Raw genomic sequence first — 26244 nt, forward strand, 5'->3', positions numbered from 1 at the left:
TTACACGGACAGAAGTTATAATTAACAAATGCCTGAAGGAGCCTTCAATTTTGGGGCTCCATTCATAAGGCTGGTTAATTAGCGTATTAACACCCCAAGGAACCTCAAGTTTCCAAAATCCTGTAATGCTGATTTAAAAAAACAAAACAAAACAGAGAGCTTCTCAAGTCCCAATATAAAGGTATGAAACTGACCAGTTTTCATTCCCTTCAAAGTCATGGAGTGACCTGGAGCATGCTGCCCACTCCTTTAAAACATGACTTTAAAACACACAGATGGCAGATATGAACCGGAAAGGGAATACTGCAATTCCTTTACCTCACTGTGCCTCTTCTGTTGCTCTGCTGCAACTGAATGAAGGGCAGGTTCAGCTCTCGTGACACCTCACACCTGCAGTCAAACAGTAACGAATGGGGGAGTGGGGAGGAAGAGGATAGGAAAGAATACAAACCTACACTACCAGTCACTTTGCAAAGTCAACCCCCCTGCCACCAACTTACCTGAACACACCTACCTTCCTGCTCTCCTTCAGCAGCACAGAGCTCTGTAAAAAAAGGTGATTAAACACACCATGCATGACAGCAAGTCAGTATAGACAGTCTTTTAGTAAGCAAAAGATCCTACCACAGTTACTTAGCTGGTTGATTTGTTTTACCTTTCATCTAGTTCCTCCAGCCGGCTCTTCACCGTGTGGGCATTGTTCTCCTTGGTAATCTTCTGCAGGAGATAGAATGTCTGCTGGAACATCCGCAGCAAATACTCCTCAAACTCCATAGGCACGCAGTTCTTTGACATAAGTTCATTTATGCAAGACATAGCCAGGATCCCAAGCCTACCACGCTCTTGACTCAAGACAGAATTCTGGCTGCTGCCATTGACAGAGGACATCTTCCTGGCTCGGGTGTCGCAGCCAAAGCGGGCAAAGTGGAATATGGTGGTGAGGAGTGAAGGAGTGATGCTGGTAGACAGAGGGATCCAGCTGAAGAGGTGGGCCAGGCACTCCAATGCCAGGGAACAAATATATTCACTCTCTGAATCAAGGATAGGGATCGGTTGATTCAATAATTTGGCTGCACTGGGACTCTGCAACAGGCTACTTAACAGGTCACCACCTAGGATATAAAGCATATGCACTCTTAAATCACAGTATACATACCAAACAGAGGGGAACTGGATGTGTAGAGTTAAATCTTGACCATAAATCAAAAGCAATTTTTTGCGTTTAACTGCTGCTCTTTATGCATCTAACAAGTTAAATGTCTAAAGACAAGCATTCAATGCAACACGCCATTAATAGCTATATGATTCTACAAAGCATACCAGGCAACCCTGTCTCACCTCAGCTACCTTCTTTGTGTTCTAAAGTTTCAGACTGACCAAACCTTTCGGTCTGGCTAAGACACTCCGCAGCAGGCGGCACTGCAGTTGAGAGGAGGTATATAAAACAATTGAATGAAAGCTAGAATTCAGCTCTGTACTGCAGCATGTTACATTTCCAGCTTTACTGGTATGGCACACACAAGCACTGCTTTAATTAAGGCTCTGGTGGCATTTTCATTATAAACCTATTTTAGGGTTTAGGAGCTTGCTATAAAATTTACTTGCATAATTAAATCATTGGCAAAGTTATGTTTTCCATGCATATAAAATAAAGTTTGTGGATTCTGTCTGTAATACAATGCTTACTTACAAAAAATAATATTTATAAGGTATTTGTTTCTAATGTGGACTAGATCATATTTAACAAGTGTCTCCAAAGTATGCAGATCACACAGCAATATGTAGCACTTCATAAGCAATTGACCTATTACAGTTCAATTGCCTTTTTTAGCATCTTATTCAAAATGAGGTAATCTGAGACATTGGTAGCATGAGAGACTATACCAGTTTCCATCTTGCCTCAGTAGATTACTTTTAAAGTGCTTAAGGAAGTTTTTATGGGATTTACAACCTGTTATTGGTCTTCTACCCTATCACAAGTGACACCATTTTTAGCAAGGTGGCTGTGTCACCTCTAGCTTCAGAACGGCCCTTTACACTTGCTTACCCACATTTTCTAGTTTATTCTGACAAGTGCTTCTCAGCACTGTGAATGACGCATGCTGTTGGGCTGAGTAACTGGATGCTTCTGTCCTTTAGATCTTAACTTCCAGATTGCCACAGCCTCACACCATTTATATCTATGTTAACACTGCAAATGAAGTGTGAACTGGTTCGGCTCTCCTGCCTCCTTCTCCCCTCCCGCAAATACACCAAAGAATCTAAATGAAACAAGGGTTTTACCTTCTTGTGCATCACCACCAGCAAAGCACTGTGCAAATTAGATTAGGTCCTCTGTGACATATACAGACCCACTGTCATGAAATTATGCTCTCACAGTTGCAACTATGCAACCTCATAGCTTTTAAGGGAGTCTGTCGGCTACAACTGAGAACTACTAAACAAGTTATGAATCTATGGAATAATTATGTTGATGACAAGGAGAAAGAGGTTCCAAGTCCCTCTCCCCTCGTAGTCTTTAAGGTCAGAAGGGACCATTATGATCATCTAGTCTGACCTCCTGCACAATGCAGGCCACAGAATGTCACCCATCCACTCCTGTAACAAACCCCTAACCTATGTCTGAGTTATTGAAGTCCTCACATTGTGGTTTGAAGACCTCAAGCTGTAGAGAATCCTCCAGCAAGTGACCCATGCCCCATGCTGCAGAGGAAGGCGAAAAACCTCCAGGGCCTCTGCCAATCTGCCCTGGAGGAAAAGTCCTTCCCGACCCCAAATATGGTGACCAGTTAAACCCTGAGCATGTGGGCAGGACTCACCATCCAGCACCCAGGAAAGAATTATCTGTAGTAACTCAGATCCTACCCCATCTAACATCCCATCACGGACCACTGGGCATACTTACCTGCTGATAATCAAAGGTCAATTGCCAAATTAATTGCCAAAATTAGGCTATCCCATCATACCATCCCCTCCATAAACTTATCAAGCTTAGTCTTAAAGCCAGATATGTCTTTTGCCCCCACTACTCCCCTTGGAAGGCTGTTCCAGAATTTCACTCCTCTAATGGTTAAAAACCTTCATCTAATTTCAAGTCTAAACTTCCTAGTGTCCAGTTTATATCCATTTGTTCTTGCGTCCACATTGGTACTAAGCTTAAATAATTCCTCTCCCTCCCTAATATTTATCCCTCTGATATATTTATAAAGAGCAATCATATCCCCCCTCAACCTTCTTTTGGTTAGGCTAAACAAGTCAAGCTCTTTCAATCTCCTTTCATAAGACAGGTTTTCCATTTCTCGGATCACCTAGTAGCCCTTCTCTGAACCTGTTCCAGTTTGAATTCATCCTTCTTAAACATGGGAGACCAGAACTGCACACAGTATTCCAGATGAGGTCTCACCAGTGCCTTGTATAACGGTATTAACACCTCCTTATCGCTACTGGAAATACCTCGCCTGATGCATCCCAAGACCGCATTAGCTTTTTTAACGGCTATATCACATTGACGGCTCATAGTCATCCTGTGATCAACCAATACTCCGAGGTCCTTCTCCTCCTCTGTTACTTCCAACTGATGTGTCCCCAATTTATAACTAAAATTCTTGTTATTACTCCCTAAATGCATGACCTTGCACTTTTCACTATTAAATTTCATCCTATTACTATTACTCCAGTTTACAAGGTCATCCAGATCTTCCTGTAGGATATCTCTAGCTATGTTAAATTCTGCATGGTTAGTAGAACTGAGGCAGTCCATTTTAATTGTTTTTTATTCACTTTGTTCATTACATATGGCTGAATATACCCAAGAAACAGATTTGACTATAGTCGTACCATTTTCACTTAGTCGCTTTCAAGTAAAGCAACACATTAAGAGAGGCCAGATGAGAACGTAAACCATTCAGCAACATGCTGCTGATTCAAAGACCCCAGTATTTCCCACCAGAGGACCTAAGGTTGAAGAAGTTTCTAGGCTTGAGTGTTAGGCCTTGTCCACACTGCCACTTACAGCGCTGAAGCCTTCTTCATTTGGGGGATGAAACCTCTCCCCGCAGCAATGCAAATTTCAGAGCTGTAAAGTGGCAGTGTAGATAGTGCTACAGAACTGGGAGCTGCACTCCTAGTACTGGGAGCTATTCCCCTCGCAGAGGTGGTTTTATTACGGAGATGGGAGAGCTCTCCCCCAGCACCGAAGCCACGACTACACAGCCCTGTTAAAGCACATTAACAGGCAGCGCTTTAATGTAGGCTATGTAGACATATCTCAAATATGGAAAATGTGACGCTACTACAGTGCATAAATGCCACTTAAACAGATTTAAGGGTTCTTTTAATGATTTCTCTTTCCATGTTTTCTAGGAAAAGCAAACACTGCAAACTTACTAAGTTCTAAAAGAGTTCTGGTTGTAAATACAGCCGTTACGTATTTACAGAGCTTAGCTTCAGGATCCCAGCCCTTATCATGGCTGTTTGAAAGTTTCATACCTAAGTACATAGTTAATTACATTCAAACATAAAAAAAGCGGAAAGTGCCAAGGGCCATCTATGCTAATAGAAAATCAAAGTTAAAGGCTTTGTATGTCTCATTAGTAAAACACAAATGCTTTATTTATGAACTGCAATCACATGTGATCTGACAAGCTTAAATACTTGATCTCAAGTAGTTTTAGAGATTCAAAGATTTAGGCTTAAAGGGACCAGTAAATCATCCAGTCTTGACTTCCTATGAAGCACGGAGCCATAGAACTTCACTCAGTTGTCCCTGTACTGAGCCCAATAACTTGCATCTGACTAAAGCACATCTTCCAGAAAGACATCCAGCCTTATTTGTAGACAAGAGACACAGAATCCACCACTCCCCCTTGGTAGTTTGTTCCAATGGTTAATACCCTGTAGTGTTAAAACTTGTGCTTTATTTCTAATTCAAAATTGGATGTTTTTCTAAAAGATCTGCTGCAGGAATTATTCTGGGAATTTCTCCGGCCTGCGTTATACAGGAGGTCAGACTAGATCATGACAATGGTCCCTTCTGGCCTGGGAATCTGAATTTATCTGGCTTTAACTTCCAGCCACTGGTTCTGGTTACACCTTTTTGCGCTAGCCCTTTAGTACCTTGTATTTTCTCCCAATAAAGGTACTTGTAAACTAATCACATCACTTCTCAACCTTCTTTATGATAAGCTAAACATTGAGCTCCTTCGGTCTCTCACTGAGGCATTTTCTCCAGCCCCCAAATCATTTTTCTGGTTCTTTTCTGCAACCTAATTTTCAACCTTCTTTATAAAATATGGACACCAGAACTGCACACACTATTCCAGTATCAGTCTCACCAACATCATACACACAGGTCAAGACACCTTTCTACTCCCCTGTTTATACATCCAAGGATCACCTTAGCCCTTTCTTGCCACAGCACTGAACAGGAGCTCATGGTGAATTGCTTATTCCTACGACTCCTATGGAGGTCTTTTCATAATCACTGCTATCCAGGATACAGTCCCTCATTCTATAAGCATGGTCTGCCTTCTTTATTCTTATATGCATGGCCTTGCTTTGGCTGAACAAAAACACTGTTTGAATGGGCTTGATTTACCAAGCAATACATGCTGCTCTGTATGAATGTCCTATCCACGTTATTTATCACTCCAATCTTTTGAGTCATTTGCTACTAGCAAAGTCAAACTAGCATTACTCAAGTGTTTTTCCAAAGACAATAATCTTGGTGAATCAACAATGCACTACAAAAATATACTAGTTGAACATCAGTGTAAGGAAGGCATGCCCAGATCAGTGCCAAGCTTACATACAGGGAACCAATCTAGACCAAACAATGCAGTTCACTCTTGCAATATGCTATTTTGTACTCTTATTTTGTTAATACTCAGATTCTTCAAATACTTCGCCTGCAACAGGGTTAAATAATTTTTCCCTTGACAACTAGGTACCACTGTTCTTCTAGAGGAGTTTCAGATACATACACTAATATCCTAACATGTACAGTCCCCAAGGCTGCTGCACTTTAAGTTTTAGTTCCTTCAGTTGGTTTGATAACCTTTGCAGTTACTCAGCCTAAGTAAACTTACTAGAGTAGTTTGAGCACAGTGAAGTGATCTGTACCAGTTCATCAGGGTAATTGTTCTTAATGGTAAATGAGAAGAAAAGTGGAATCTGTTCCAACACACATTTTTAGTTTTACTACAGCGGAAGAACTGTATTAATTCACAGGATGCACTATGTGATCTAGAAGCTTTTATTGTAACTGCGTGTCAACACTAGTGTGAAGAAATAAGTCATTGTTTACGTAGAGGAATTTCCTCTTTTCTCTACAAGACTTGACATTTTAGATTTAGATTTCTCTACAAGACTTGTCATTTAGACATCCTTAACTAGCACAAGTTTGTGAAATTTTTCTGTGGAGGGTAGCGCCAACTTCGGAGAGGTTTTTAATTTAAAAGCTGTTTCAGTGAAGCTCTACTATATACAACTAGATGTGAAATTGCATCACAATATTTGTTCTTGTTTCTCAGAACATGGGAGGAAGAAAAGGCTACGACATCTTTAGTTGCTGCAGAAAGAAGCCAAGTTGAACTCGGACCATTTGATACATGAGACAGCAAGGAAACTGTTGGTCCTCAGAACAATGGGGTGGGATTTGCTCCTGTTCAATCTCCTGGATCTACAAGCTCCTTTTCGTCCAAATTGCAAAAGCATTAACTATCTATAATATGCACATCATCTTAGTAATTTAAGCAATGTGCATGCTCCATTTTCAAAGCTAGTTAAGGGAGACAAGTATATGAATCAGTTGTAAAGCAGATGCATAGCCAAGCTCTAAAGGCAGCTACTTGTCCTAACAGTGCTGTGCAAGCTGCTATGTCTGTAGTCAGAGGGGGAAGTGGGTAGAGAGTATACATTTATCTTTTGGATAGGTTACTGATATGGAGCTGAAAGCCACATCTATATTGTATTAGAAGTTAAAGGCCAGACTGGATCACAGTGGTCCCTTCTGGCCTTGGAATCTATGAATCAGCTAAGACTGCCATCTTTCCTGGCTTTCCATGCACTTACAGCTGCAATTCATAGATGAAAGCCAACACTGATGCCAGACAGTTTAGGAACTAGCTATTTTTCAACAGCCTTTCCTCCCCAGCACCTCCACAACAGGAAAGGCGCTGACAGCTTAGATGCCACATATGCAGTCTTGAATGGAAGTAGCACATTTTCAGTGAAGAGGCCCCAGCCCCGGAGATTGCTTCCTCTGCTGGTCCCATATGTGCTGGATTCAGGGGAAGGCACAAAAGGGCCTTGCCCCCAAGCCTCCATACTTTTTAAGACAGCACCATGCCCGCACCTTTTGAGAATCTGAATGTGGCAAGGACGCAACAGGTAGGAGCAGCGCTGACTGGGTGGCATAACGGTAGAGCCCCATCCCTATTGGTATGACAAAGGGGCGGCTTGGCCAAATTTGAGTGAGTGGCATTCCTACCTAGCACACAGGCTTGCAACACCAATCAAATTTGGCCCGTTGTGGTTGGTTGGCCCCCCCCATTTTTGCAGGCTTCCTTGTTCACCTAAATCTGGTGGCCAGCACAGACGTATCTTTCAGAGCACAGCACAAGGCATATCTTTCGAGCAAAACATTTGTCTGACTATGGATCACTATTCAGGAAGGAAATGTTATGACAGGGATGGATCTGCGCTATGTACTGTGGGTACCTTAGTGGTTTTGGTTTATGTTGGCAACCAAAAGTTATGTCCAATATATAAAAATTAAGTATTAAATTTTAGTAATCCATACCACTTTCTCCTGAAGATGGGGATGGTGGTGGAGTGGCCGCAGTAACACTATGTTTGTCCCAGATGCTCTCTAAAATACCTGCCAAGAAAGTGGAAGAGTGCTGTGAGCCCAGCTAGGTTCATAGACACTTTATATAGGGCTACTATCTGTATCCCAAACTTCCTTAATTTAGGATAGCCACCTCAAGGTTTATGCAATTAACCAGAGAAACCTAAGTGCATCGGAGCTAGACACTTCCAGATGTATAGGTTAGATCTTTATTCCTTTTTTACTGCAGTGACAGCACAAGAAATAAAGTATCGTCACAGGTGGTTGTGGACATTAGAACTTACACAACACTTAATAATAAAGCTTGTAGTGCTCTTCATTTATAAAGAGTTAAAGACAACATTAAGTTCTCATGCATGCGAGCATATCTGCTTGGTCCAAATCCATCTTTATAAACAAAGATGACCAAGCACAGCTATTACAGCTACAGTGCTGTGTAATTTAGTTTTAGTCATCACATTTCATCATAAGCTATTCAAGAAGCTATTTACACAGCAGAGTTAAGAGCTCAGCCAGCAGGAAGCAGTCACTACATAACTAGTGGGGTTCTTGTTTCACTGAATGATCAGCTTCACAGCTGCAAGTCTGCCAGCATTTTACAAATTCACACACTGTTGCAGAAAGGGGCAGGGGACAGATATTTGTTCCAACCCTACAAGTGCAATTATACTTACCTGTGAGAAGCCCAAGTACCGTTTGTACCTGATCCAGGAGCAGTTTGCGTAACTCTTCTTTCCGTGCCACGCTAAGATCCTCCCTGGGGCATGCCAACTCTTCCGATGTAGTCTTCAGCATGATCAGACCAAGAGGAGTGGTCACAGGGGACTGAATCAACTGGAAGAACAAACAAGATGTGAACAATGTCACTAGCATTTTGTTCTTTAAGTGTTACAGAAACCCACAAGATCAGTCTTCATGTTGACAATTTATGGACATTCCCAAGCGTCTGGGTCCATGCTGGATCACTAAATCATTTTTTGCAGTATACTTCGGGGGAATATAAGTATGGATTCTTGTTTTTCTGAAGCAACAGTTGATCATCATCCTGATGTACCAATCCTAGTAGTATGGGAATCCTTGGGATTTCAATAGAGCTTTCATGCTCACACATGTTCCCTGCTCCAACATTTTTACAAGTCAGAGTCTTTCCCTTCTCCCTTTGTGGAGGTTGCTAGTCATTAGGACTGCATCACAGACCACTTTAAATGACAGGTTGCTCCTGAAGTAGTTCTCTCATGGTAGGAACTTATGCCACCAGTCAAGCAGCTACATCAGTGGAAATTTAGATCATAAGTAACTGCAGCCAAAATTACATCAAAACAAACAGTAATTAAGGATTTTCTAATCTCTCCTGGCATAGTCACTTCAATACTATTGTAAATCACATTTACTTTAAAGTGGGAAGTTTCCTTTCCCCAGCATGTGCAGAAGAGAACGAAGTGGGTCCAGAGAGAGTACATTACACTACTGTACATTTCATGTTTTCAAGGTATCTAAAGCCTAGGTTAGATACCTCGAGATATTCAATTTAAATAAATTCAAGAACTGAGGTGGTGAGTGACTGGGGAATGTGTTGAACCTCAACCTGTTTTCAAAACTTAAAGGAGCCTTTACTTCTAGCCTAGAATATCACATACCAGATATTCACTACTCTCTCGAAGTATAGCTAAAGAAAAGCACAATAATAGGGTAATCTGTGGGAGTCACAAGTCAATCTGCTTGATGTAGTTTTTGCCCCATTCATATTAACTTGCCAGACCTGATCATAAACTAGTTTAGCCTGAAATGTATTAAAACAATTTAACACTAAGCATGTAAAAAAGAGCCAACGTAGATGGAACCTAATGGCTACTTGATTTTTGGAAACTCTGAGCACCCTCGTGGTAGGATTATGGCCTCTCTAACTGGGCAACAGTCGGGCTGGCACATTTTTCATGTTCTAGTTTGTGCTGGTGGTAAAGATTAATGGCAGCCAACTTCCAAGTGGCTCATGATGCATCACAAGATATCACAGCAACTCCATTTTACTCATGTGAGTTAGACTGACATCTCATACACATGTATCACGACATCACTGACTGGACGAAACTACTATATTGTGGATGCACACTGGTTGAAAAACTGTACTCAGAGTAACTGGAACGCTGTCAAACTGGGAGGGCGTACCTAATGGGGCTCCACAGGCGTTTGCCCTCAGTCCAGTAATCATCAATATTTTCATTAATGACTTCAACAATGGAATGGAGAGTATGCTTATAAAGTTTACAGATGACATCAAGCTGGGAAGGGTTGCAAGCACTTTGGAGGGCAGGATTACAATTCAAAACAGCCTTGACAAATTAGAGCATTGGTCTGAAATGAACAGGATGAAATTCAATAAAGACAAGTGCAGTACTCTGCACTTAGGAAGGAAAAATAAAATGCACAACTACAAAATGGGGAACAGGCTAGGTAATAGTAAAGCTGAAAAGGATCTGAGAGTTATAGTGGATCCCAAATTGAATGAGTCAACAATGTGATGCAATTGCAAAAAAGGCTAATATTCTAGGATGTGTTAACAGGAGCGTCATATTTAAGACATGTGAGATCGCTGTCCTGCTACACTCAGTGCTAGTGAACCCTCAGTTCTGGACAACACATTTTTTAAAAGACATGGACAAACTGGAGAGAGTCCAGAGAACAACAAAAATGATAGAAGGTTTAGAAAACCTGACGTATGAGAAAGGTTAAAAAAACAGGCATGTTTAGTATTGAGACAAGATGACTGAAGGGGGACCTGATAATGGTCTTCAAGTATGTTACAGGCTGTTATAAAGAGGACTGTGATCAATTGTTCTCCATGTCCACTGAAGATAGAACAAGTAGTAACAGACAATCTACAGCAAGGGAGATTTTGCTTAGGTATCAGGGGAAAAAAAACCCACCTTTATAAACTGAACAGGTAGTTAAGCTCTGGAACAGGCCACCAATGGAGGCTGCAAAATCCCCACCCCTGGAGATTTTTACCAACAGATTAGACAAAACACTGGTCAGGGATGGTCTAGGTTACTTGGTCCTGCCCTCAGTGCAGGAGAATGGACTAGATGACCTCTCAAGGTCCCTTCCAGCCCTACATTTTTATGATTAGTTCATGTAAAGGTTAACTTATTGTGTATCAATTCTTATTTCACAGTTATGTGTTCTTAGTATAATCTGAATAGACCCTCTTCGGATAACCTACGAAAAGATCAAAAGTGACAAGCTTCTTCTATTGATGAAGCTATACCAATTAAACAAGAATTCAAATTTAAGCACCAAAAACTTCTATGCATTTGTGTAGTTCGATAGAGAAGAAAATATTTTTGTGTAAGTGATATACTACTTCTCCATACTTCAGACATGATCTTACATTATTAGTTATCTGAAACAAGTGTGTGGCACAGAGAAGCAGAAACTACAGGAGAAAATTTAAATGGGACATGGATTGCTTTAGTCAACTTCAAAGATAGTTTTATAATTTCTTCCCAGAATAGTTTCAGATGTTACAGTGAAGTTTATTGAAAACTAGTGGCATGCAACTGCTAAGCCCCAATATCCTAACATTACGTGAATTAATACTTCCACAAATATATCAAGCTTTCTATGAAGAACTGTACTATCCTTAAGCAAAATCAGCTGCACGGGTCTTAGTACCATTTAATACAATGTATTGCTTTTCTACACTACTTAAAAAAACATTCCCTGAAAAAGAAGTAGGTTAGAGACTTCTGCAGATTCCAAATACGATTTTAAGGCTTGAAGGGCAGATAAAATTGGCTCAAGTAATATATCAAAAGATGAGGAAACAGTGGATAGAACAATTTATCAGCAGTTCAAAAAGCAACTAAAAGCTGTTGCCTAACACGATTGTGATGAGAACCCCTTTTGCCTTTATCACTTTTGGGTGCTTTGAAGTCTAGCTTTTGCTTTTTTTTTTTTTTTTTTAAACACCTACACTTCTCTTTGAATATTTCTTTTAAGGATTTGTAGTACAAACTAGAGAATGGGGGAGCACTCCCCATGTTCCTGAAAAAGCGAATACATGAGAAACAAAATAAAATATTCAAAGTGGTCTCTCTTATCACTTAGATATCCCACAATATATTGCAAAAACCAGTAGTTGTTCAGAGTGCATTTTAATTGAAAAATGAGTAAAGGCTGTTCATAAGTCACAAAAATCAAAGCTCTAATTGTGGACAGCTGTCTAATGCTGTTTATTCAAGATCTGGCAAGTCAGTTTCTGGAAAGGATATAAACTGTATTTTCACCACCACAAAGGCCATTGTGCAAACAGATTACTTCCATCAGTAACTGAAACCTCATATGAAGAGTTGGTATTTCTAAATATGACAAGTAATGTAAAGTACATTTGTGGTAATGTGAGTGTGATGAACTGGGAATGTTCTTAATGTTTTCTCTGAATACTGTGTTGGTGCCTCAGTGTCCCCTATGCAGTTCTTAAGTATCTAGGTGGTGGAATAAGGGTGTGTGATTGCTGCAGAGCAAAAGGCCAATGTACATAAATGCCCGACATGGTCTCCTAGCAACTGATGGCCTGGACTCCTTCTCTGCAAAGGTGCCAACTGAAGGTGTTTAAGACAGAGGTCAGGTGACCTCCTGGCCAGGGAAAGGAATTGAGCAGAGGAGGAGGGGCTGGAGGGGTTTTGAGTCTGGAGCTGGCTGGGGACCAGGAGTGAAGTGCAGACGTGAGGGTCTGGCTCACTGCCCCCCAGAATGAACCCGGCTGAGGGGTCCCGTTCGCTGTATCTAAAAGCTCTGATTTAGACCGTGTGCCTGTCATCTAATAAACCTCTGTTTTACTGGCTGGCTGAGAGACATGTCTGCCTGCAAAGTGGGGGTGCAGGATCCTGTGGCTTCCCCAGGACGCCGCTGGGGTGGGCTCGCTGTGGGAAGCACACAGAGAGGCAGAGGATGCTGAATGCTCCAAGGAGAGACCCAGGAGGTGAAGACGTGTGAGCTTCTTGCACTGAAAAAGTCTGCTCCAAGGGAGAGGAGGCTCCCCAAAGTCCTGACTGGCTTTATGGGGAGCAGTTCCAGAGCATCGCCCAGGGACTCAGTGACAGTGAGGTCTTGACTTTTAGGGGTGAGGTGCTAATTGATTTAAAGAACTGGATTGGGATTTGTCTATATGAAGAGCAGTCTGACTAAAAATGTGACTTTAAATTAGTTTAGTCACATCAGTGGAAAGGACTGTGTGGACACTTCAGTTTAAATTAGGCTCATTTTGGTTTATCTTAAATCAATTAACAAGTTTTAAAATAATCCAAATAAACTACTCTTCAATCAAAATAAGGGATTGTCTACGCTTACAGTGCTGCTTCTCCTGTCGCCACAGGTACTCCGCCTTCCCAAGAGGTGGAAGCTATGTCAACAGGAGAAGCCTTCCCATCAACACCACAGTGTCTACACTAGGAACTTATGCCAGTACAACTATGTCGCTTGGGGTGTGGATTTTCCACACCTTTGAGCGACGTAGTTATACAAACATAAGTTCAGAGTGTAGACTAAGGCTGTGTCTATACTGCCACTTTCAGCGCTAAAATTTTAGTCATTCAGGGGTGTAAAAAAACACCTCGAGCAACAAAAGTTTTACTGCTGAAAAGCGCCAGTATAGACAGTGCTTTATCACTGGGAGCCGTGCTCTCGGCAATAAAGCTACCACCCCTCATTCGGGGTGGTTATTTTTTTTATCATCACCGGGAGCTCTCCCCCAGCAATAAAGCATGACTTCGCTGCCCACGTCACAGCGCTGCTGCGGCTGCACTATAACATGGGCAGTGTAGATACACCCTAAGCCTAAGCGTGTCCACACAGAGGCTTTGCACTGGTTTACTTAAGACAGTACAAGTTTGTGTGTACACAACACTTTAACTAATCCCATTACAGTATTGTTACTTATTGACCAAGTATTTTATCAAGCCTCCATTATAATCACTGAAAGAGTACATGTTTATACTTAGGTTTGTATTTTTCCTAAATATGACAAGGGTTAATTTAAAAACAAAAATGACCCCCAAAGTTATTTAATACATTTAGACAATACATGCCAGTGAAACTGACTACAAAGATGCTTGAAAATTGGTGAATTGTGACTAAAGTAGTGTTGGTATAATCTACACTATGACATTCTTACAATTATCCACGCCTTCCCACATGGGCTGACAAAGTCTTAACACACCAGCCACATTCAAACCAGCAACTCTGTCTATTACGGCAGGTGCTTAGATTCTACAGTGATAAGTGTATCTACTAGCAACCTACTCTATTAGTTTTGGAGGGCCAACTATAATTCAGTGATAAAGAGGTTGGAGATCCTTGTAGAAATTGAATGATTTAAGCTTTTCTTTAGTTACTAGGTGAACAATTTGTAACAGCTGAATTCAGACCTTTCATATTTGTGAAGCATCCAAACTTATGTATTTGTTTGGTATTTGCAAATACACAAAACTGCTCACAAATTTCAGCCTGTGCATTGCTGGCTCCAACTATTCTGTATTTCAGCTGTGATCATCACTTAATTCACATAGTCCCTGTTTGCTGAATGGATGAACAAGCCTTTATAAAACTACTGCTTCCTCAAAATCAGCTTAGATTTCATTTTTAACTAATCTGAGCTACGGTTGTAAAATTTGCTTTGTAATAGGTAATAATTGGAGATATACCAATCTCCTAGAACTGGAAGGGACCTTAAAAGGTCATCTAGTCCAGCCCCCTGCCTTCACTAGCAGGACCAATTTTTGCCCCAGATCCCTAAGTGGCCTCCTCAAGGATTGAACTCACAACCCTGAGTTTAGCAGGCCAATGCTCAAACCACTGAGCTATCCCTCCCCCCTGTGAACAAGTTTGTTTATGAAAACCCCTGCAAAATGCAAGCAAGTTTCAAACACGGTCAAAAAAAAATATTTAGAAATCTCTAGAGCATTGATAAAAATTCTCACTATCCTCTCAGTACTATTAGCCTTACCCAAAGTAAATGTTCAAAAACTATGTTTAACAGTTAATTTACAATAGTTGCTCAACATTTTCAGAATACCTACAGCATTAATCTAGATTTAATCATCTTTGGTGCATTTAAAGGTTCTGAAACAAACAGAAGACAATTCTTAAGGCTCCTTCACTAACTGAAGCTTATGGAGTACAGGCACTGCTATTAGTTGAACAGCTTAACGGAAGTAAATCGGGGGGCCCGGATAATCTTCATCCTAGAATATTAAGGGAATTGGCGAGGGATATTGCTAGCCCGTTAGCGATAATCTTTAATAAATCCCTAAATTCGGGGATTGTACCGACTGACTGGAGATTAGCTAATGTAGTTCCTATATTCAAGAAGGGGAAAAAAAGTGACCCGGGGAATTATAGGCCTGTTAGTCTAACATCTGTAGTATGCAAAGTCATGGAAAAAATCTTAAAAGAGAGAGTGGTTCCGGAGCATGAGGCCGATGGCAACTGGGATAGATTACAGCATGGATTTACGAAAGGTAGATCGTGCCAAACCAACTTGATCTCCTTCTTTGAGAAAGTAACAGATTTTTTAGACAAGGGAAATGCGGTGGATCTAATATATCTGGATTTCAGTAAGGCGTTTGATATGGTACCGCATGAAGAATTACTGGTTAAATTGGAAAAGATGGGGATCGAAATGAAAATCCAGAGGTGGATAAGGAGCTGGTTAAAGGGGAGACTGCAGAGGGTAGTATTGAAGGGGGAACTGTCCGGTTGGAGGGGGGTTACCAGTGGAGTTCCTCAAGGCTCGGTTTTGGGTCCGATTTTATTCAATCTATTTATTGCTGACCTGGGAACCAAGAGTAGGAGTGGGCTGATAAAGTTTGCGGATGACACCAAGTTGGGGGGTATTGCCAATTCGGAAGAGGATCGGGATATTCTCCAGGGAGATTTAGATGACCTTGTAAACTGGAGTATTAGTAACAGGATGAAATTCAATAGTGAGAAGTGTAAGGTTATGCATTTAGGGATGTCTAACAAGAACTTTAGTTATAAGCTGGGGACGCACCAGTTGGAAGTAACGGAGGAGGAGAAGGACCTAGGAGTCCTGGTTGATCGCAGGATGACTATGAGTAGGCAATGTGATGTGGCCGTTAAAAAGCTAATGCGGTCTTGGGTTGCATTAGGCGAGGTATTTCTAGTAGGGATAAGGAGGTGCTAGTCCCGTTATATAAGGCGTTGGTGAGACCTCATTTGGAGTATTGTGTGCAGTTTTGGTCTCCCATGTTTAAGAAGGATGAATTCAAACTAGAACGGGTACAAAGAAGGGCCACTAGAATGATCCGAGGAATGGAAGGCCTTTCGTATGAAAGGAGACTTGAGGAGCTCGGTTTGTTTTCCTTAACCAAAAGAAGGATAAGAGGAGATATGATTACACTCTTTAAATATATCAGAGGATAAATACCAGGAAGGAGAAGAATTATTTCAGCTCAGTGCTAATGTGGACACGAGGACAAACGGATATAAACTGTCAGTCAGGAAATTCAGGCTTGAAATTAGACGAAGGTTTCTAACCATCAGGGGAGTGCAATACTGGAACAGCCTACCGAGGGAAACAGTGGGGGCGAAGGACCTCCATGACTTTAAGATTAAGCTAGATAAGTTTATGGAGGGGATGGTATGATAGGATAACGGGCTTAGTCAATAGGTCAATTAAGTGCCACACTGGTAAACAGTACAATGGGTCAATGGTATGATATAACCTTTTCCAGAGGGTTTGGCTGGAGAGTCTTGCCCGCATGCTCGGGGTTCAGCTGACCGCCATATTTGGGGTCGGGAAGGAATTTTCCTCCAGGGAAGATTGGCAATGGCCCTGGAGGTTTTTCGCCTTCCTCATAAGCATGGGGCAGGGGTCGCTTGCTAAGGAGTGGGTGGATCGGCTTATGTGGCCTGCATCTTGCAGGAGGTCAGACTAGATGATCATAATGGTCCCTTCTGATCTTGAATTCTATGATTAGCCAGGATGGGCAGGGATGCAAAACCATGCTCTGAAGTATCCCTACCCTCTGTTTGCCAGAAGCTGGGAATGGGCGATAGGGGATGGATCACTTTATGATTACCTGTTCTGTTCATTCCCTCTGAAACACATGACATTGACCACGGTCAGAAGACAGGATACTGGGCTAGATGAATCATTGGTCTGACACAGTATGGCCATTCTTATGTTCTTATATAGGCCTTAATTTCATATTTACAACAAGGCTCCTTGACAACATTCTGGCAATGGAAAGGGGCCTAAAAGTGGATGTAAAGGGACCTTAGTGTAACTCAGAATCAGCCACTCTAGGCTACCAAATCCCTCTCCCTATTTTCCAATCAATGTGGCAACAAGAGTTGTTGCCAAAAGTCACAAGGGATGCACTGAATTACATCATATTCCAGTTTTTTGTAGTTTTATGTGGAACATGAGATCCCAGTGTGATGCAGTGGCTGACAGCGCTAATGTGATCCTGGGATGCATAAACAGGGGAATCTCAAGTAGGTGTAGAGAGGTTATTTCACCTCTATATTTAGCATGTGTGAGATTGCTGCTGGAATTATGTCCAGTTCTGCTGTCCACAAGTCAAAAAGGATGCTGATAAATTGGAGAGGGTTAAGAGAAGAGCCATGGGAATGATCAAAGGATTAGAAAACATGCTTTCTAGTGATAGGTAAGCTCAATGAGCTCCTTGAGTCTAAACAAATAGAAGGTTAAGGGGTAACAATCACAGTCTATAAGTACCTACATGGGAAACAAATGTTTAATAATAGGCCCTTTAATCTAGAAGACAAAGGTCTAACATGATCCAATGGGTGGAAGTTGAAGCTAGACAAATTCAGACTAGACATAAGGCATACATTTTTAACAGTGAGCATAGTTAACCATTGGAACAATTACCAAAGGTCGCGGTGGATTCTCCATCACTGACAATTTTTAAAATCAGGATTGGATGTTTTTAAAAAAAGAATTACTTTGGGGAAGTTCTATGGTCTGTGTCATACAGGATGTCAGACTAGATGGTCACAATGGTCCCTTCTGGTCTTGGAATCTAGGAATTTATGCATGAGACTAATGGCTGACTATTTGTCAAAGTAAGGGAGGTGGGACTGAAAAGCAATTTTACTTCCTCTTCAGCTTTCTCCAAAATAAAAATGATGAATAAATTCATAAGATACTTAAAGGTTTTACTCAACCACCCCATCTTCCCATTAAAGGTAGCCTCTAATTTAGACAAAAGTGTTCCATGAAGTGGCACCGAAGATTTCCTGACTTCATCACAGTTTCCCAAAGACATCCTTACCTGTAAGATGTTTGTGAAGAAGTCATGGTAGAACATAGGCCAGTCTTGTCGGCCAATGTCCACAATGACTTTGCAGAGCTTGTTCCTGATAAAATAAGGCAGCGTTTTATGGTGAGCTAGTAGGAGTTTGGGCAGGCAGCTGCGGATCTCCATTTTATCTTGAGATGGGACCCCGAGCCACATCTTATTGATCAAGTTCTGAAAGAGAGGCACACACTGATTTAGCAGATCTTAAAAGGCACAAAGAACTGGTTTTAGTGCAACATTACAATCAGTGGCTAGACACTATGTCTGGAGAACCAGATGGAGGAGCAGATGTGTTATCAGGCAAGTAGCTTTGGGAAAAATTTAGCATTTCAATACATTTCATTTGCAGAGTTTTACAACAAGTTTGTTATCCTCAGCTAGTGCATGGGTGAAAAACTACTCTTAATCAGTAAACTGAAGCAGTCGCAAGTATTGCTACTTTAATTTACTGCCCAAACCAGATAACTATTAGGTAAGTGTTGGGACAGATGTGATAGAGTGGTCAAATTAATTAGAATCTAGAGCACAAGAACTTAATCTGGGCCTTGACAGTGATTCTGTGTGGCCCTGGGTACATCTAGAGATAAAGAAACTGAGGTAGGAGTTAGTGGGGATAGGTCCCTCACAGAACTGGAGGATGTACTGCTTAATGTTTGTAAAGTGCTTTGAATGTAAGCAGCATTATGTGTTAAATAGAATACAGGGAACTCTAAAGGTAGACAAGTTGATTATTTTAAGAGAGGCTCAAAGACCAAATGTCAAATTTATGGAGTTCTTCCCTTTTCATATGCTGCTTCACATCACAATACACTAACAATTTTCTATCTTGAGAAATATAGGCAATTTCCATTATCCTAGTATCATTTTTTCTACTAGCATGGCTTGAATGAATCAGTGTTTTTATGGATCTGTAAAACAGTCACTGGTTGGCGAGTCTCAGTATAAACAATTCAGGCTGGAGCAGGCCTGATTTTTGCATATAAAGTCTCGGTGCCCTCTTAACCCTAGGACAGCTAGGTTTCCTCTTTTAAGAAGGGAAACGTTGCAGTAAATAGAGAATCATCATAACTCCTTCAAGGCAGAATGAGAAGCAAGTTCTGCTTTGGATGAAATGTGGACCTCCTGAAGTTTTTAAATCCAGAAAGTCCAAGTTAATAGGCCTATAATGGAAGAGTGCTAAGTTTAGTAAAGGAGTTTTAACTCACTTAGTGGCAAAAATCCATAAGAAGGCAGAGTTATTAAGTTTTTTTCCTGCAATGCTGAAGCCCCATTTAGAAGCTCTAGAACATTAGTGGCTATTAGTAGCTAAGCCTGTTAAGTAGATGTTTGAGGATAATAGATTCAGGAAGCCTACTTCTGAGGCAATGCTCTACCCAGTTTCAAGCACATGGCAGGCAGAAATTAAAGACAAATAGCTTTACTCGTGACATGACAAAGCCAATTCATAGTATTCAGGCTTTGGTGCAATTTAGACTTGAAGCCACCATGAAGTCTCCCAAAAGAGGTCAAAATTTTATGGTTTGGAGCCAACGTCCAGAGCTACAGGTTAACAGTGACAAAGGAACTGCTTATAGGAAGAATACAGGGCACTGACAAAACCCACAACACAGAGGACCCTCACAAAAAGTCCGTATTAAGAGTAATTCCGGAAGGGTACTGTGTATACATGAAATTTCTCCCATGTAAATGAGATTTTTAAAGTGGTAGCTTCCTCTAGTTGCCTAATGTCTGTGGTAGCAAGTTCCCCTTTCCCAGAAGATCAACTAGCAGCTTCCATTTGAGAGGAGAGAAAAGTGGGCACAGGCGGAGAGGATGAAGGAGTTTCATTAAAACTCTGCTGTTATTTTTCCACTTCTTCCAGAAAATATCAGCCCCCATAAACCTCCTGGAATAAGTTTTAGGTTTACTGTCCTGCTTTTGCTGATAAATTCACTGTTCCCATATAACCGATCAAACAGTACTAAGATAGCTGGAATTAATTTTAGAAATTCCAGGTTCTAAATAAAGAGATTTGAATCTCTAAGCTGGAGTTTATTTCCTTAGAGTTTATGCACTGGACAGTGATTTCTTTGTTCTATTAGGCTCTGGACAATTATTTTTCAGAGCTACATTTTTCAGTGAGGCAGAAAGGGGCAGGAATTAAGCTAGGTTGCCAAACCCATGAAAATAATTGAAATTGCTGGAATATGTAGCTCCATAAAATTCCTCTTTAGACAACAGTGTAGTCCCCTATTATTTCTGTCTTAGTTTGGTTAGGGTGCTGGACTGGGACATGGGAGACTCTGGTTCAATGCCCAGTTTTACCACGTGGAATTGTGAGGATAAATACATTAAATATTGTGAAGTGCTCACTATACTATGATGAAGTGGGTATTCACCCACGAAAGTTTATGCTCCACTACGTCTGTTAGTCTATAAAGGTGCCACAGGACTCTGTCACTATACTATGGTAATGAAAGGTGTATAAGTACCTAAGATAGATCACCCACTGACGGTGGTTGGTCAGCAAGTCAGCACTAAGCCCAGTTTCTGGGCATGGCCCAGTCTGCTTTATCCGGATGGCCTATAACTTTTGTACATGTCTCTTAGCTCCAGATTTCCTCCTCCACCGCAAGGTTCACAATTGCCATGGAGCAAAGGTTTGTCCCATAAGTAACAGTTGCAAGTTAGTGTGCAGCTTTCAGCCCCACTGCTCAATTCTTTTTTGTCTGATGTCTTTAGTATATCTTATCTGTGTCCTTATACCTTTTGGAAACATCTGGAATGGCTACACGTTTGACATCACCAGAATAGCTTGCTTATTTATCTGGGTAGCTGTTTTGAGGGGAACTTTGAATGCACCCCTAGTGTGCTTCATTTTCTTAGCACTTTTTTTTTCCCCTGCCAAAAACTTAGTAAAATACATACACCACCAGCAAGAGTTGTAAGGGAGTTTCTTTTTAATCATAGTAAAGTCTTATGGTATGGTTGCCCTAAGTGGTTTGTCTACAATAATGTCAGTAGAAGCCAGTGGGGTACTATTCCTTTGCCTACTGATGAGCAGTTTTTGTTACTCTGAGCTGTGTCAACCATCCCCTGTTGCATTTCCTGGGATCAGGCTCAGAGCATGAATGATCAACACAGCTAAGAATGTGACACAGATGAGCAAGACAAAAGTGCTTTAAGTGAATTAATGTAAAGCATGTCATTGACTATGGCATTGCAATGCAATAAATAGATCCTTTGCACCACTATTTTAGAGAGGATCTAAAAATAATGATGCAGAATAATATGGTAGAACAAGACACTTCACATGTTTACTGATACATCAGTTGATTGTAGCCTGTGAACAGTTAACATCACATTTTTACACACGCCAGTCTTTGGGTTTTTAAACTTTTACTTAGTTCTCTTTCATAGCTAGGTAACAAGTGGCATGCGGTCTTCCAGCAGAGTGATATTACATTCATAGGCAAAGCAGAATGAGCTTTCAACCAGATCTTTTAGATTCCATACAATAAGGAATTTTGTCGTATCCTTTATGCTAGTGTGTGGCATCTAGCTATACATAACTGAGTTACCATTTCTGATCTGTAAAGGATATGAAGGATCTATTCTGTGATGGATCCATCCATAATTCTGTGAATTATATCAAAATCTAAGACAGCGTCCTAAATTCTAGACAATTCCTATCTGAAGTCAGCAATAAGCGATTTTCTCAATCTGCATGCAAGGATTCATATTCCATTTTATTCCCTCTCAAACTGCACTTAATACAAACTATTCCAAACACAAATCACACCAAAGAAGAGTTAATACAGAATAATCCACTAATCAGGCAATAATGGTGTTCTGGGTAAGTTTATCCTTTTTTCTTATGTCTCACCTCAAACACTGTCAAACTGTACATCATTACGTAGTCGTTCCTTGTGCTTGACAGGAAATAGAGGCAGAATCTCCAGGCGCCTATCTGCTGGGCAAAGTTATTCAGAAGCTCCTCTGGGAAAATCAAGTATCAACAAAACACGTGCATTAATATTCATAAGCTGTCTTCGTACCCAAGACAATATTTGTTTCCATAGCACCATAAATCTGAATGGAACTTCAGATATTTTTCAATCTGATTTATCAGCTGACAACCTGAGCTACTTCAAAAGCAGCCACAAAACCTACCTATAACCGTCAATGCAACCAAAATGACTAGGTGCACGGTATCAGAATTTGTTGTGTATGATTTTAACATTCCCAAAAGCAAAATGTAACAACAGACTTGGGTTAGATTAGCTTGATACTAATGGAACCTTTAGATCCACAGAGCAGATCTCTGTCACCTAAGGTAACAGACACTGATAGCAGTAGGATGAGGTAACAGCAGTAGCTTGTCATACTCTATGTGGACCAACCACTAGAGCGAGATTATCTACTTTGCCAGGGGTTTTTACAGATAATTCCTTTGCTGTCAGCAACACTTGGATTCAGGAATCTTGGTTTCAGTTGTGGGTTCTGTAGAAGAATGTGCTCTGGAAGGCACAGATTTTTCTACCTGTGTTCTCAAGCCTGTTCCTTTCCATCACTTCTAGCTTCTTGTCCAAATCTTCCTGCCCCCAGCACCACTACCACCAACTCCTTGTTCCAGTCTCCTTTCCTTGCCCAGCCAGTTCCAGTATATTCCCAAGCCCTCTTCCCAGTCTTTTCTCCACCTCAGACTCCTTGTCTCTTGTCCTCTCTGCATTGTAGTCAGACAGCTTTCTCCTTTGCTATGCAGCCTGGGAGTCAGGAGAAGGGACAGAGAGCGGTAGAGGAGCACTAAGACCACAGGAGAGTGTTTCCCTGCTCTCAACTCCAGTGCCCAGTGCTATCGCAGCTCACTGTACCCAGGAGCAGCAATTGCAGGAAAAGTTCTCCTCAGCCCCAGGGTTGATCAATCAATGCAGAAGGAATCTTCTGAATTTAGCTGCCAAGCTAAAACCTCCATCAAACTTTCTTAAAAAAAACATGCCCAAGACAATGTATTTTCCCTAATTGTTTTCAAATACTGAACTGTTTTTGGCTCAAATTTTCAAAGAAGAAAATCTGAGGCAGACACCTAGTTTGCAAAATTTCAACCCGAATAGCTAAAGTTTGGCAAAGTTCTGAGCAACTGAAAACTGCACCTTATAATGGGAAGTGTCAGGCAACCTAGACTTCTAGGATGGGGGAAAATAGACTTCTAGCATGGGAAATAGACTTCTAGGATGGAGGCTGGCACAACTGATTAAGAGAGCTTTAAACTAGGAATTTGGGGGAGATGGTTGGGAGATGTCCAGGTAATCTCCACGCCAGAATTCAACATTGAGAGGGAAGAAAACAAAGTAAGAAAAGTTACAACTGTGGGCGGAAGAATGGACATGGGGAGGAAGAGTAGTGTAGATACCAGTCTAATAGGTGATAGTGGTGGTAGAATGTCTGTGCCTAACCGGGTAAAGAACGTCAGTGAAGCCAAATGGCAAAAATTAAGATGTCTGTACACTAATGCGAGGAGCCTAGGTAACAAAATGGAGGAATTACAGCTACTGGTGCAGGAAGTCAAACCGGATATTATAGGGATAACAGAAACATGGTGGAATAGTAGACATAACTGGAGTACAGGTATTGAAGGCTATGTGCTGTTTAGAAAAGACAGAAATAAAGGCAAAGGTGGTGGAGTAGCATTGTATATCAATGATGAGGTTAATTATAAAGAAATAAGAAGTGATGGAATGGATAAGACACAGTCTGTCTGGGCAAAAGTCACATTGGGAAAGAAAGCTACCAGAGCCTCCCCTGAGATAGTGCTTGGGGTGTGCTACAGACCGCCGGGATCTGATTTGGATATGGATAGAGACCTCTTTAATGTTTTTAATGAAGTAAACACTAATGGGGATTGTGTGATCATGGGAGACTTTAACATCCTCCAGTCTATATCTGGGAAAAGTGCTAGTAATAATAATAGGGCTCAGATTTTTCTGGATGTGATAGCTGATGGATTTCTTCACCAAGTAGTTGAAGAACCAACAAGAGGGGATGCCATTTTAGATTTGGTTCTGGAGAGTAGTCAGGACCTCATAGAAGGAATGGTTGTAGGGGACAACCTTGGTTTGAGTGACCATGAATTAATTCAGTTCAAACTAGATGGAAAGATAAATAAAAATAGATCTGGGACTAGGGTTTTTTATTTCAAAAGGGTTAACTTTAAAGAATTAAGGAAATCAGTTAGGGAAGTGGATTGGACTGAAGAACTTGTGGATCTAAAGGCGGAGGAGGCCTGGAATTACTTCAAGTCAAAGTTTCAGAAACTATCAGAAGCCTGCATCCCAAGAAAGAGGAAAAAAATCATAGGCAGGAGTTGTAGACCAAGCTGGATGAGCAAGCATCTCAGAGAGGTGATTAAGAAAAAGCAGAAAGCCTACAAGGAGTGGAAGATGGGAAGGATTAGCAAGGAAAGCTACCTTATTGAGGTTGGATCATGTAGGGATAAAGTGAGAAAGGCCAAAAGCCATGTAGAATTGGACCTTGCAAAGGGAATTAAAACCAACAGTAAAAGGTTCTATAGCCATATAAATAAGAAGAAAACAAAGAAAGAAGAAGTGGGACCGCTAAACCAGGGGTGGGCAAACTTTTTGGCCCAAGGGCCACATTGGGGTTGCAAAACAGTATGGAGGGCCAGGTAGGGAAGACTGTGCCCCCTCCCAAATAGCCTGCCCCCCACCCCTTATCCACCCCCTCCCTCTTCCTGCCCCCTGACTGCCCCCCTAAGAACCTCCAAACCCATCCAACCCCTCTGCTCCTTGTCCCCAACCGACCCCCTCCATCCACCCCCCACCCCTTCCAGGACCCCCGGCCCCTGACCACCCCCTTCCAGGACCCTACCCCTTATCCATCTCCCCCCACACCAGCCCCTTTCGGAATGTGGCCCCGCAAACATGGGTGGAGGACTCAACAGGAGCAGGGGCAGCCACACAGCCAGAGAGAAGCGGCGGTTTCCCCTTCAAAGGGCCTTCTCTCTGGCCAGCTGCGTGGCCTCCCAGTGCTCCCCCTGAGTCCTCCGCCTGCGTTCCCTGCGCTCCCGCCATCTGCACCGCCCGCCTGCATATGATTTCAGTGCAGCCAGTGTTGAGTTGCCCGAGTGCCCGGCCCTGGGTCCCCCTGTTGTTGGGGGCCTTTGCCAGGGCACCCTGTGTTCACTTGTAAATCTGCCCCTGCACTGCACCGCCCAGCCCCGGAGCCAGCCAGGATGCCGCGCTGCCAGCACAGCAAGCTGAGGCTGCGGGGGAGGAAGGACAGCTGGGGAGGGGCCGAGGACAGCTGGGAGCTCAGGGGCTGGGCAGGATGGCCCCGCAGGCCAGATGTGGCTCGCGGTCCGTAATTTGCCCACCTCTGCCCTATCCACACCCCCCCGCCCTCTGACCACCCCCCCGAACTCCTCTGCTCTCTATCCAACCCCCCCTGTCCCCTTACCACACTGCCTGGAGCACCGCTGGCTGGCGGCGCTACAGCCACGCAGCCGCCGCCACCGTGCAGCACAGAGACTGGGTCAGGCTGGGCTCCGCAGCTTGCTGCCCCAGGAGCTCGCAGCCCCGCCGCCCAGAGCATTGCGCCAGCGGCGGAGCGAGCGAGCTGAGGCTGCGGGATAGCAAGGGAGGGGCCAAGGGTGAGCCTCCTGCGCTAAACACTAAGGATGGAATGGAGGTTAAGGATAATCTAGGCATGGCCCAATATCTAAACAAATACTTTGCCTCAGTCTTTAATGAGGCTAATGAGGAGCTTTGGGATAATGGTAGGATGACAAATGGGAATGAGGATATGGAGGTAGATATTACCACATCTGAGCTAGAAGCCAAACTCAAACATCTTAATGGGACAAAATCGGAGGGCCCAGATAATCTTCATCCAAGAATATTAAAGGAACTGGCACATGAAATTGCAAGCCCATTAGCAAGAATTTTTAATGAATCAGTAAACTCAGGGGTTGTACCGTATGACTGGAGAATTGCTAACATAGTTCCTATTTTTAAGAAAGGGAAAAAAGGTGATCCGAGTAACTATAGG

General features: G+C 42.1%; 1 protein-coding gene across 3 annotated transcripts in view; it reads right to left on the reverse strand.

The window, feature by feature from the left end:
* XPO6 (exportin 6) overlaps nt 1-26244 on the reverse strand; it is a 113231-nt gene that overhangs the window by 53483 nt on the left and 33504 nt on the right. For 2 of the 3 annotated variants that reach the window (XM_039491377.1, XM_039491376.1), the window contains exons 3-7: nt 22064-22176; nt 18172-18369; nt 8524-8683; nt 7802-7879; nt 656-1112 (exon numbers count right to left, since the gene is read on the reverse strand). In XM_039491377.1, the coding sequence (XP_039347311.1) occupies nt 656-1112; nt 7802-7879; nt 8524-8683; nt 18172-18369; nt 22064-22176 (1006 nt within the window). The remainder of the gene's footprint in view (nt 1-655; nt 1113-7801; nt 7880-8523; nt 8684-18171; nt 18370-22063; nt 22177-26244) is intronic. The other variant, XM_039491378.1, reaches the window with a different exon arrangement.

The sequence above is a fragment of the Mauremys reevesii genome, linkage group 10 (assembly GCF_016161935.1).
Source record: "Mauremys reevesii isolate NIE-2019 linkage group 10, ASM1616193v1, whole genome shotgun sequence".
NCBI classification, from domain to species: Eukaryota; Metazoa; Chordata; order Testudines; family Geoemydidae; genus Mauremys; species Mauremys reevesii.